We start from the raw sequence: 12,751 nt of genomic DNA on the forward strand, positions 1-12,751 counted from the left end.
AAGAAATGAAATTAAAATGAAAAGGCGTCTGCAGTTCTGTGAATCCTATTTTATCATCTGTTGACAGTGCAGAGCTATATGTAGCATGCATCTACTGCAAAACTAGTAATTCCTTTTCACACACATCCTCCCCCATTTAACAACAGAATTAAGACAGGAGAACACCCATTGTCTTTGCCAACTTGTGCTCCCAGCAGTCCCCTTGTATATGCCAGCACAAGGATCACATGTCCCCAGGTCGGATGCTGGCAAGACAAGCAGCTGTGGCAGGAACTGGGCAGTGCCAACAGGACTCCTCCTCCTCCAAGTCCTCCAAGGGCTTACAAAGCTTCCATCCCTCCAAGAACAGCTGACAGCTTCAGGGAGCAAAGGCCAATTGGAGCCTGGACCTCCAAAGCCCTCTGAGCACACAGGACTCAGCCCTGAGCTGCTGCAGAGGTGGAAGCCAGGTTCATGTTGCTCCCATCCCGCTCCCAGCACACCCGCCTGCTCCTGAGCTGATGGAAAGGGAAGGCTGACACAGCTGCAAAGCCTTCTTGTCTGGATCCAAAATTCAAGGCTTTGGTCCCATCCCCAACAGCTGGCCCTGGCAGCAGGGACAAGCAATGGCAGGGGTGGGAAAGCACAGCAGGGAGCAGTATTCCTTCCCAGAAACTCCCTCCCCTTCCCTTCACTGCCGTGTTTACATGCAAGAGCTGCCAACAGCAGCTGGAGCCTCACCACTTTCCCCAGTGCTGGGTATTAAGAGGCCAATAAAACGTGCCCTTGTGCCATGTCCTGGTGCTATATTGGGAGCAGGCTTCATCACAGCTGCAGGGAAATGAGATTATGGCAGGATGTGGCCACTCTGAGCTGCTGCTCTTGGTTCTCCTCGCTGCTGTCACTTGTCTGTGTGTCACAGCACTGGCCTGCTGCTGTCACTTGTCTGTGTGTCACAGCACTGGCCACTCAGCTGGCACTGCTGTGTCAGTCCTAAGGGCACCCAATACAAGGGGACAACCAGCTGAGCAGCTGTGGAGCACAGAGTGGCTACTGCAAGCTGCCTTCCCCTCCTTTGCTCCTTCTGCTCAGCCTGGGAGAAGAGCAGCTCCCTGGTGTGCTGAAAGACTCTCAGCATTCAGTCCTTGCCTGGTGAAGAGGTCATCTCTGTGTACTGTGAACTGGAATGAGGACACAGCACACAGGAGATGCTGAGGAGTCTGAGCTCTCTGCACCCTGCAGAGCCTGCTCCAGGTACAGCAGAAACAATAAAAGCACACATTTCCACAGAGAGGGATCACCCCTGGAGCCATCCATGGCAGGTAACAAACAAGATCTCCAGACAGGCAGCCAAGAGCTAAGTGCCCCAAGGGAAGGCAAATAAAGCATGGTACAGGGCCAGCTCAGAGGAGCCAGGGGAGCAGGAACTGGCTGTGTGCTTCCCTTGACCCTCAAGAGATGTTGCCAGTGCACATGGCCCCTCCAAGTGACCCTCAGCAGAGGGTGTGAGCAGTACATGTTGGGGTGTGCTGGGCTTGGCCGTCATTCAGCAAAATACCTCTGGCACTTCTTGCTGGCCTGCAAGTCCTTCTTGCCATTACTCATCTACAGGGAATTCAGTAAATTTAAGATGCAAAACACCTACGGTGTCCTCCTTCAAGGCCAAACACACTGACTTTTGTTCTGCCTGATGGGACACTGCCCTCAACTGCTGCACCTGCAGGAGGTGGAGCTGTGAGCCAGGCATTCTTGGGCTTCTTGCCCATTTCCTGGGCTTCTGCTCCCAGGAAATGGGCAAGATGGGATCTGCCCTGCTGCTATGCAGACCTGCACTTTGTAGTGGCAATGTTAACCTTGATTTTGCTTTCCTTTGTCACAGGAGGCCGTGGTACCCCTGTATCGCTGGCTGGGGGCTGTGCACAAATCACAAACAGGACAGGACTGCTGGGAACGTGCCTGGAGCTGTTTTATTTTTCACCATCAGTCTCATTACGTAGTTATGACAATGAGAAGATGCCAGCAGCTCACATCCCAGGCAGCAGACAAAGAACTTAATGTTATAACTTACTTCATAAGTTTTTTGATCACACAAAACAAAAGCACATTGATAGTAGTTCTATCCAATCACCATAAGCACATGTACCTTTGGTTAAAACAATGCGTGCTTATTTCAAATACAATACCTGCTTGTAAGCCTTAAAACACAATGCACAGAGCTCCATTCTTAAGCTTCAAACTTCCTAATATCTTGCTAGATAAACTTTTCTGTAGCTTAGAGAGTTATTCTAGACAAGTGTTAATACAAAGATCATTGTTCTATTTGTCCTTGCTTTTCTACTTTTTAAATAATTTTTCTGCTGACCTACCTCATAGCTGCTGCTTAGCTCAAATCACAGTTCTACTGTCTCTGAGGCCTGCCTTTTGCAGCTTTCCCAAAACCCTCTAATTTTGTAGATTCCCACACCCCTGCACCACTGTCATTGCATGTTTGGTCAGGACCAGCCTGCTGGGGCATAGCACCAGCAAGGGAAACCTCTCCTCTGCAGGATGGGTCACAACCAGGCATAAGGAGCACAATGCCTGCTGTTACAGGGCACGGGACAAGCTGCCAGGATGGAGCTTCTCCCAGGAGCAGGCTGTCCTGTCACTGCTCATCTCCCAGGAGCAGCTCCTGCTGGCTGCTGTCAGAGACAAATGATGGGCACAGACAGACAGCAGGTCAGGCACAGCATGGCAGCTCCTCTCCTGCTCTTCTCCTGTCCAGTTCCCTTCTTGAACGCTTTGTTTGGGCTATTGATCCAGCAGGGGAGGTGGGAGGGCTGCCACTCCCCTCTCCCAGGTTTCCTCACAGCCACCCCACTCAGATACTCTGGGTCACTTCAAAGGCAAGACAGAGACAAAGCATGAAAGAGTGAGATTCCTACTGCATAACAAGATAGAAATAAATAAAATATATCTGGAGGGACAAGGCATGTGAAGGAAACACCAGTGCCAGGCAGTGGATGGATTACTGCGAGGCAGCAGCATCTGCTCCCTTGGATGAGTGACAGCACGCTGTGTGTGTTGAGACACAAGAGCCTTCCTTCCTGGCTAGCCCCACTCCCCAGAGGTGCAAGCTATTAAAGCCAGGTTCTGATCTGTCTGCCTGACACTGAGTGCCTCCCCCTTCTTTCCTGGGTACAGTCTGTTGTTCTGACCCACAGCATCACTGCAGCTTCAAAGGGAGAACAGCACAGCCCCATCCAGCTCTGCTGGACAAGGGACAGGCTGTTGCCTCTTTCATGTGCCCTCTCAAGTGTGCTTGCAGGAGATTTCTTTATGTCCCTCTTGTCCCATGATAAGGGCCAGATGTGACAGAATTTCAGTGAGCTCAACCCTTTTTTTTTTTTGTGCAGGAAAAGCGACGGTATCAGAGAGAGCTGGGCAGCCCTCAGCCACCCAGGGATACAGGAATGGATAAGCAGCCCTGGTGCTCTGCCACCTGTTTGCTGCATGCTGATGGAGCTACAGTTTCAGGTACTCTGCCAGCTCAAGGAGGGACTGCTACCTCAGTTCATAGCTTGGAAATGCTGTCATTAATGGATGAAGACAAATTCTTTGCTTTATTAAAGCAAAAATAAGATCAGGAAGGAATAGAAGGGTGCATGTAGTGTTCTCTCATCTGTTGGTAACACCAAAGCTGCAAACTGTGTGGTTGAAGGTATTTACCTACAGGAAATCAAAGCAGCATAGAAGGCAGGCAGCCCCAAGTGCCAACAATTGCTCACTTCCCATCATTCGTGGTTGCTGGATCTCTCACTCTCCTAAGACCACAACCTATGAATGTAAATTAGGGAAACCACCCAGAACATTCAAAAGCCTGAAATGACCTTGTATCCATCCAGCATGACTCAGAAAGGGAAGCCAATACAGCAAGGCACAGGAGGATGAAGAACAACTCACCAAAGTTCTCTCCACCCCAGATGTCCATGGCACTGTCATACTTCCCCAGGTGGTTGAACCAGGCCTTGTCGATCACAAACAGCCCCCCAGCAATGATGGGTGTCCTGAAGAATGCATAAGGACAAGAGGACACACTCTCAAGCACTGCTGCAGCACCTGGATGCACAGAAGTCCTTCCCTTTGCCTCCCCTTCCATGACCAGGACATCACCTTCTCACCAAGAAAAGGACAATACACCCCAAAACGCATCCGAGCCTTTCTTTCAGCCTCCTTGGTGTTCTGCTGCCAATCATAAATTGCCTGGCACTTAATGACTGGCTAATGCACCCGTCAGCACAACTCCTACAAGCCCAACGTTGACAGCCCTGATTGTAGGCTTCAGCATCAAAAATGCACTTAGCACTCGGGGGTTATTCACTCAGACGGGATTTTTGCCTGGAGCCAGCCTATTAAGAGCACCATTCCACTGGGGAGAGGAAGGCAGAGCCAATTCAGAAGGGCTTTTTAAAAGCCATCACTAGCTGTGTGATCTTTATTTCAAACCAGGGTTATTTTTTTTTTTTGCTTTGGATTAGCTAAAGAAACTGCACAGAGAAGGCCCGTGGAGGAGGGGAGGGCAGACCCAGAAGAGAGCTTGAGGAGACTTGCTGCTGGCTGGCACAAGACCCATCTGCACTCAATTGGAGACATTGTGGATGCCTCAGTAGAGGCTTGGGAGCAACTGGGGGGATTGCTGTGCCCAGGCTAATCTCCACAGTGCCCTACACTGCAGAGTGATCAGGAATGCAAGGCCAGCCTTTGGGAAGCCAGTGAGAGCTCCTGTTAACAGCAGGATCCTAAGGAGAAGCAGTGCTCTTATCCCCTGGGAGCCTTCCGAGCCCCTGAGCTTCCCCAGCACTTGGGGTCCTCCAAGCCTCACATCTGGCTGGGGCTGCAGACACCAGCACCAGGCTTGCTGCCAGCAGAGATTTCCAGCAGAATGAAGGACCCCTCCATCCCATGGCATGAGGGCAGATGGCACCTCCTCTCCTGTTCAGCTTTGCTCCCTCCCCTGCACATCCCCATTTCTGAGGAGTCTTCAGTGAGGTACAGAAGAGCAGTGCTGATCTGGGAAGGCTGGACTAGGCACCAAGTTTATCATGAGGACACTGCCTTATTTGTAAGTGGTAGCTGAACTGAGAGAAGCAGTTTGCTACAGCACTGGGCTTTTTCCCTAATCATAATCCTTAGCACTACCAAAACCCCAGTAACCATAAACACAGCCCTTCCATCTTCGTGGCATTCTCAGGCTTCAGCGTTGGAGTGTGAAGCTGCACTGCAAAATCCAGGCTAGCCAGGAGCTTGCTAGAAGTACTAGAAGTTCAGAGCTGTCCTGGAAGAGATTTCACACTGCTGTGGAGCATGGGGACACACGTGAGGTCACATGAGAAGCCTGTCCTGCCCCTCAGGTGCTTCCTTCCCCCTCCTGACTTACTTAATGGGCTCGGTGGGATCAAGTCGTTTGGTCTTCTGCTCTGGGGAAAGCTGCTCCCATTTGAAATGCAGACTCCAGTCAAAACCTAAAACCAGAGCAGAGAAGTGCCATGGGGAAATTAGAAATTGATATGGATTAGGAGGCAATGCAGGCTGCAGAAGCTGTGTTTGATGGAACATTTTCCCCACTTTCAAATGACTTCAGCCACAGAGATGCAGCTTTTGAGAGGAAAAGTCCAATGTCTAACATATTTCACTACTACATATGGACAAGAAACAGCACATTGCATCACAGTTTCAAAGTCAAGTGCTCCAAAGGCAGGAAAAGTCAGAATTAAAGCTGCTGTTGAAACCTAGTACCCCTGTGCATGCTCTGGTGGACTATTTGTGCTCCAAATAGCACAGGCATACTAATCAGCACCACACTTGCATCCTCCATTTGTTGCCTAGGCATCTCCCATCTCCTCCTGTCACTTCCAGTGTTGCCCAGGGTGGCTTTGATGTGACCCTTCTTTCCTGCTTGACCACCTCACCCACTGTAGCAAGCACACTGCTCACACCACACCCCCTGTGTGTGGGGCAGCAGCACTGAGCAGCGCCCATGTGCTCTTTTGTGAGGCAGCAGGAGACAGAGGTGTGGGGCAAAGGCCAGGGCACATCCCCACCACGGAATGGATGCCCACAGGACATGCACAAAGCTTGGACTCACCTCCCCTGAGGTCTGAGGAAGCTGCCACGTAGGCAAAAGTGTCCAGGTTGATGATGTCAATAACGGGACTGACCACCCGGGTGGGATCCTGCAAAGCAGAAGCAAAACCACCCCTGACTTCAGGTGACACCATTCAAACTGGGCAAGGGGCTCCAAACCCCTGGAGACACCAGTGCCTGCAAACCCTGGTGTCATTCAGTTTTGCCTGGGACAAGTGTCCCTCACTGCTTCCTCCTCCTCCTCCTCAGACTGTGCCTGTACTTGGCAGACAGCTGGGCTGGATGCAAAGTTCCTTCTGCCTTTTACAAATTCACCAAAATATTCCCCTTTCACCTCCCTTAAATACTTCTAACTGGATTTCAGAAGTCAAGTGACAAACAGGCAATTGAAATGACAGAGGAAAAACACAGCCAAACAGCTTAAATATAGGTATGTTTTTAAATGCACCAACTATGGCAGTACAGTTAGTTTTGCCAAAGTTGTGAAAGGGTTAAAAAAGAAAGACCTGATTTATTCAAAATAGTTGGTGGTGATTTAATTAACATCTTGTTATGGGCAAAGAGATTATACAAACAGTTATGAACAAAAATATCTACAGGAGGAAGAGACTCTGACAGCTTTGACTGGTCTCTTATCTCCCTTTTTCTTTTCAAAAATCCCAAACTCCAATTATAGCTCAAACTTCAAGGTTTTACCCTCACCAGATCAAATTGTTTTTCACAGCTATACAAAGCAAAGCATCTGAGCACACTCGGGCTTGCTCTCTCACTGGGGAAAGACTTTGTTTTAGAAATTAGTCCTGACAAAGAAGCATTCAAATGCAGTAGGAAGAAGCAACCAAAGGCCATGAGCTGGGAGCTGGACTAGAGCTGATTTTCCAATTGAGCATGACAAATACTTGGTATTTCCATAACAGGGTCAAGCCAGGGGTCTCACCATCACTTTCTGTGAGTCAAACATCTCACTGAAAAGGGCAAAGTCTGCTGCACCTCTGTACTGCACAGGGAAACACAAGCCACATCCAAGCAGGGTGAGCCTTTCAAACCCTCCAAATCTATCCTGGCTGCTGCCCAGTGCCCCCCAGCCTGCCACAGCTCAGCACAGCCAAGCATCCTTTAACTGCCTGAGGCTAGGGGGAAGGTTTTAAGCAAAGCATCTGCTTTGTGTGCTGAGCAGTGCAGGGAAAGGATTGCATCCACTCCTTTAAAACCTGTCCCTCAAGCATCTTACTGGGCAGCACTTCTAGCTGGCTGACCCCCACCCCCAGTTTCAATTCCACTCTGCTCACTGCATGCCACAACTTCTTATAAGAAAATCCCCTTCACATCTGGGCTGAGAGCACTACTGCAAGATGCTAACCTTGAGCAGTGCTGTCTTCTCCCTGCCTCACTTTCCCTGCCATGTCCTGGGAACATATATATTTGCTCAGCTTTCATGAAGGTCTCTCTGACCCTCACAAGAGAAGCATGGCATGCTCAAGAGCACAGTACTGTTGCTATGATTTATTTTGGGCTGAGCAGCAGGTCTTATTATAGGCAGCTTCATCTTTCTGTTTTTTTTTTTTGCTACCCACCCATACCAGGGCATGTTAATATTAACAACAGCCAAACCTTCAATTCTCTCTCACAAACCTGAGCATTAATTTCTGCAATGCCTTTCTCAAACACGTGGATGTATGGATCTAAACCAACAGGAAAAAACTCTGAAAATGCCCCTGAAGATAACAGATATATTTCAGCCTTGGAGAAGGGCAGAGGGGCTCTCTGCCTCTACATCCTGACCTTGTAATGGACAACAAAAAGGGCCACAGTTGCTCCTCTGGCCCCACAGCAAGATTAGGCAAAGATTAGGCAGGTTGCCCTTCATGTGTCTCCTTTTTTCCCAGGAAAGCACCAGACTGGGGGTATTTGAGCTGGGATGGGGGGGAGGGGGTCACCATTCACTGGTTCATCCCATTTGCAAATCCAGTTTTGGGATGAGCTTGTTGAGTCATACTGTAAAAATACCTTGGGATGGATAATTACATTTTTAGAAAAGTTACTCGGTTGAAATGCACCATTAATGACTTTAAGAGATATTTGTTCCATAAGTAAAAATAAGAGCCCAGGCCCACAATCCCAGCATGCTGGTGTGAGACACTGACCATCACTGCTGCATCCTGAGACAGGCACAGGGCTGGGATCCCCCAGGCCCTCTCTCTTTCCCCCACACTCCATCACTTGCTCTTCCTGCTTGTTTCCAAATCCATGTGCTGGCTGTGTGCTGCCCAGACCCACCAGTGCAGGGGGAAACCATCATCAGCTGCTGGGAAAGCTCGAGGTGGGGCCTGAGGGGCACCTCCACACGGGTGCATGGTGGCACACATGGGCTCTGGCACTTCCCAGCATGGAAAGGGGCAGGAATAGCTGCTCTGGCTGAGAAAATAAGAGAAGCAAAGAGTGGGGTGGCTGGGCTGTGGTGGCAGAAGTGATGGGTGTGCCTTGAGGTCCTCGCTGCTCGTTTGCTTGGAACTTAAAGCACATCAGCTCAAAACAGGCTGTTCCTGGGAGCAACAGAGTGAGAAAATGCTCCTCCTAGGCAGCTGAACCTCATGGAGCAGCTGGCCAGGGATCCCATCTCTAGAGCACAGCCTGAAGGTGGCAGCAGCAACATTTCATACACTTCACTGATCAATACCTTAACCCTGCTGGCAGGGATGGGTACCGTGGGCCTGGAAGGAGATTGAGAACTCTGCCCTTATCCTGCAGCTTCTGTGAGCAGTTAAAAAGCAGGCATGCAGGACCCCTCTGGCTTTGCAGGCTCCTCAACACTCTTTGTAGTCCATCTCCCCTGCTGCCTGAGGCTGCAAGATGCTGGGCAAGGTCAGGGCAGCATGAGCAGCACTGCAAGCTCACAGACTGCCTTACTTCCTTCCAGCTGGGGAAAGATTCAACCCAGAAGAGTTTACAGAGGTGATGTGTGTGTTTGATGCTGCATTCAGACCACAAGGCACTGGAACTCCTGTGGTGATACTGCACATGGCACTCACATTCACCCAACCCGGATGCTGGACATGGGGCACTGTCCTGGAAAGCACTGTCCTTTTCCTGTGTGGGAAAGCAGATCTGCCAAATCCCTTCCTGCTGCCTTCACTGCCCTTCTCCTGACAAAACACATCAAAAGCTTTGCCTGGGAAAAAGGCAATTGCTCTGGATACTCCTTACTGAAGTACAAGCAGGGCTTTGGCACAAAGCAGGGAATGCCTGCCTTTAAAAAGCCCAGAAGAACAAGTGATGCTGTAAAGCTTAGCAGTAAATCCCAGCCTGGACAGGCGAGCCATGAGGCTCCAGTGGGATATCACAGCATGTGTTCTCATAACTCTACCAGAGCCATGATCAATGACATGAGCAGCCCATTTCCATCACGTTTCCATCTATCTGCAGCTCTGTGGCCCAGCCTGCACACTGAGGTTGGGACCTCTCCAGTGCTGGCTGTGCTACGAGTGCCAGCAGCACCACGTGGAGGGAGCTGACCTGGTGCTGTGCCCCCCTGCCCCTGGTCCCATTGCTGACACACAGAGGGGATGCACAGCCCAGCCATCACAGCTGTCACATCTGCAGCTGTAAAAAGCAGCATGCCTTAGGTGAGGGGCACTGTGAACACCAGCCAGGCAGGGTTTTTCCATGACCCACCACCTCAGCTGCCCTTATGTCAGTGCAACTCAGGAGTTATAAAATTGCTGAGTAATTAACAGTGGCCATCAGGAGCCAGAGGTGGAGCAGAGGTGCAGCAAGGGTGAAGGGAAAGGATGGTGCATCCACACCCTGGCTGACGGTGCATCAATCCCTGCACTCTGCTGCCAGCAGGTCACGGGCACAGAGCTCCCCTGACTCGAGTGACAAGGCGCCAGCAGCCTCTGTGCGCACGTCTGGCAGGAGAGACGCCACCAGAGAAAGGGGAATGTCATTGTCTGCTCCGAAATCAGCAGAATTTAAATCCTATTAAATCAATTTATTAGCGCTTAATTTGCATGAAATTAAATTCGGCCCCTATTCAAGGAGCCGTCAACTCCCTTAAATCATCATCACTGAGCATTTTACATGAGCCTAATTAAAATCTCTGCTGGAGCACTGCCCACGTATTCCCCTATCACCACTCAACCTGTGCTGGCCAGATAGAGTCCCAGTGCCCCAGGAGACACCTTGTCCCACCCACCCATGTGCTCCCCCAGCCACAGAGACACCCCACCTGCCTGCTGGGTGGAGGAAGACCAGAAAAGGCCACTTGGTACCCCAACAAGGCCATTTTGTACCCCAAAAAGGCCTCTTTGTACCCCAAAAAGGCCTCTCTGTACCCTTTACTTGGATGCTTGCATGCAGCTGGTTATGGCTGGATGGTCATGCCCACTGGGAGGAAGAGGAGGGGGACAAGGGGACGCATCCCCTGAGGGTGACTCTGGTGACCCAGGAGCACTCACCTCCTTGATCCTCTGCAGCAGAGGGAGCAGCCAGTCCTTATTCACCTCGCAGTGACTGTCCAGGAAGGTCAGGACACCTGCTTTGGCCACGTCTGCCCCTCGGATTCGGGATCGGATCAGACCTGTTCAGGGACACACCGTGTCAGCTGCTCCTCACGTGGGCTGGGTAACATCCCCAGCCTCCTCCACTCGTGCTTCTCCTGGGTTTTAACCTGCCTAAATCCCACCCAGATAAAACATGGCCCAGGTTCACTGTCTCCTTTCTGGTGCTGCAAGGTATGCCAAGCATTTCCTAAGATCCCCAAAGAAATAAATGGCTCCACCAAGGTTACTGATTTATGGCATTTATGCCAATATGTAGTTTGCACAATTAATTCTGCTGTCACCTTCTGGGACAAAACATGACTCAAAATAATTTCATGTCCTTCTGCAGGCAACAAATCTAACACAGATGTGAGGCAGTAGGGAATGGGACAGAGGAGTTGAGGGTGGGAACACCTTCCACCAGAATTAAGCTTTTCTCAGACTACTAATTTTTCCTGCTGCAAGCCCTTTTGTTTCCCAGTGATCCCCAGATCTCTCTCCCACCCTGAGAGCACTGCTGATCAGCAGTTCAATGGGAACACATTTTCCACCAAGGAAAGAGGTTTGGCTTTTCAAGGTGCCTGACTTATCAGGGTCATGATGATGAATTTGGAACCATTTGGAGATGGGAACAGATCGCTGCACGCATCAAACAAGAGGAGAAACAGGTGACTCAAGGGGAGCAGAACTTCTTTATGAAGGAGAAACAGCGGCAATACAAGGGGACATATGGGCAGATAAAAAGAGACAAGATTTCAGGGAGCAGCCACACATCAGGTTCATGCAGGAGGTCACTGACTTTCATACTAAAATTCCCTAGGGGAAAAGGGTTAAGCAACACCCTCTGAGCTGGAGGGGGAACACATGAACAAAGCCTGGAGCATCCAGAATTTGCCAAGGTCTCCTCCTGCAATGCAGACTTGTATCTCCCTGTACCTTGTGTGTAGGTATGCTCTTCTTCACCCACCCCTGCCCTTCCCAAACCCTGGCAGCCCCTTGGGGAAACAGTTTAAGTGATGTACTCAGCAAGGTAAGGTTGAGTTCCCACACTGTGACTGATTTATAGAGCACCAATAACTGCAGGTCCCTCAGGCGCTGGAGATGAGCACACACACACCAATAAGGCAGGGGAGAAAGGTGAGAAGGAGGTGCAGGTCTATGGAGATCTCCCTTAATCTCCTGCCAAAGCAAGAAAGTCTCTTACACCATGGGGCCTGATGCCACCCTGTCACCAGGCCTGCAGAGCTGAAACCCTCTGCAGAAAGAATCCACAGAGAAAAGAACCTTTTCCACTCCTCAGCCTCCTCAACCCAACACTGACCTGGATGCACATCTTGGATTTGCAGCACCAAAAAACTTCTTTGTTTTCAGTTATCCTAATACTGCAAAACAGGATTTGAAACACACATTCCGGCTATGGGGAATGGGGAGATGTCTCCAAAGGTTGCCAGCAGCAGTCCAGTAGGACCTGCATTCATCCTCCATATAGGATGGAGGATGAATTAATCTCTCAAATATAATTAATTATTACAAAAAAAAAAAAATCCCACAGAAGCAGCAGGAGCAGATCTTCTCTTTTTCATTAGAGCTAACATCTTTACAAATAAGACCCGGGGCTTTGTTTTGCCTGTTCTAATTTTCTGGCTAATAAGCTACAGCTGAGCCTCACTGGAAATCTTAATAGCCCCATCTTTTTCAGCAAGAGAGGGGAGATCCATTTCAAATCCCAGCTCTTTATCACATTTTCTTTAATCAGGGTCCCCCTTATTCCCAGAAGCCACTGAGCTCCTTGCTGACCACTGCATGGAGCGGGTTCCCCATGGCTCCATGAGTGTCCCACCTCCCAAAATCTGTGCTTCCCATGTGGGTTGAGGGCAGGCAGCTCTTACCTTCCCGCCGGCCGTTCCGCAGGCACTTCACCTTGGGCAGCTGGCCCAGCAAGCGGCAGTCATCAGCTGGGGACACACAAAGGGAGGACAAGTCACCCCCACGGTGCCTCTGGCAGCAGAAATGGGCACTCCTAGGAGAGACTGGGAGCGGGGAGAGGACCCTGTCCTGTTCTGGTTGATGGTTTGTTAGGGCAATGGCGCTGCTGGGTCACGACAGCC

The 12,751-nt window shown here is 50.3% G+C and overlaps 1 protein-coding gene across 1 annotated transcript in view; it reads right to left on the reverse strand.

Annotated features, from left to right (window-relative positions):
- GALNT14 (polypeptide N-acetylgalactosaminyltransferase 14) overlaps nt 1–12,751 on the reverse strand; it is a 95,177-nt gene that overhangs the window by 18,250 nt on the left and 64,176 nt on the right. The window contains exons 5-9 of the mRNA XM_030944290.1: nt 12,533–12,598; nt 10,560–10,681; nt 6,104–6,191; nt 5,396–5,480; nt 3,922–4,025 (exon numbers count right to left, since the gene is read on the reverse strand). Of these exons, the coding sequence (XP_030800150.1) occupies nt 3,922–4,025; nt 5,396–5,480; nt 6,104–6,191; nt 10,560–10,681; nt 12,533–12,598 (465 nt within the window). The remainder of the gene's footprint in view (nt 1–3,921; nt 4,026–5,395; nt 5,481–6,103; nt 6,192–10,559; nt 10,682–12,532; nt 12,599–12,751) is intronic.

Source organism: Camarhynchus parvulus, chromosome 3 (genome assembly GCF_901933205.1).
Source record: "Camarhynchus parvulus chromosome 3, STF_HiC, whole genome shotgun sequence".
NCBI classification, from domain to species: Eukaryota; Metazoa; Chordata; class Aves; order Passeriformes; family Thraupidae; genus Camarhynchus; species Camarhynchus parvulus.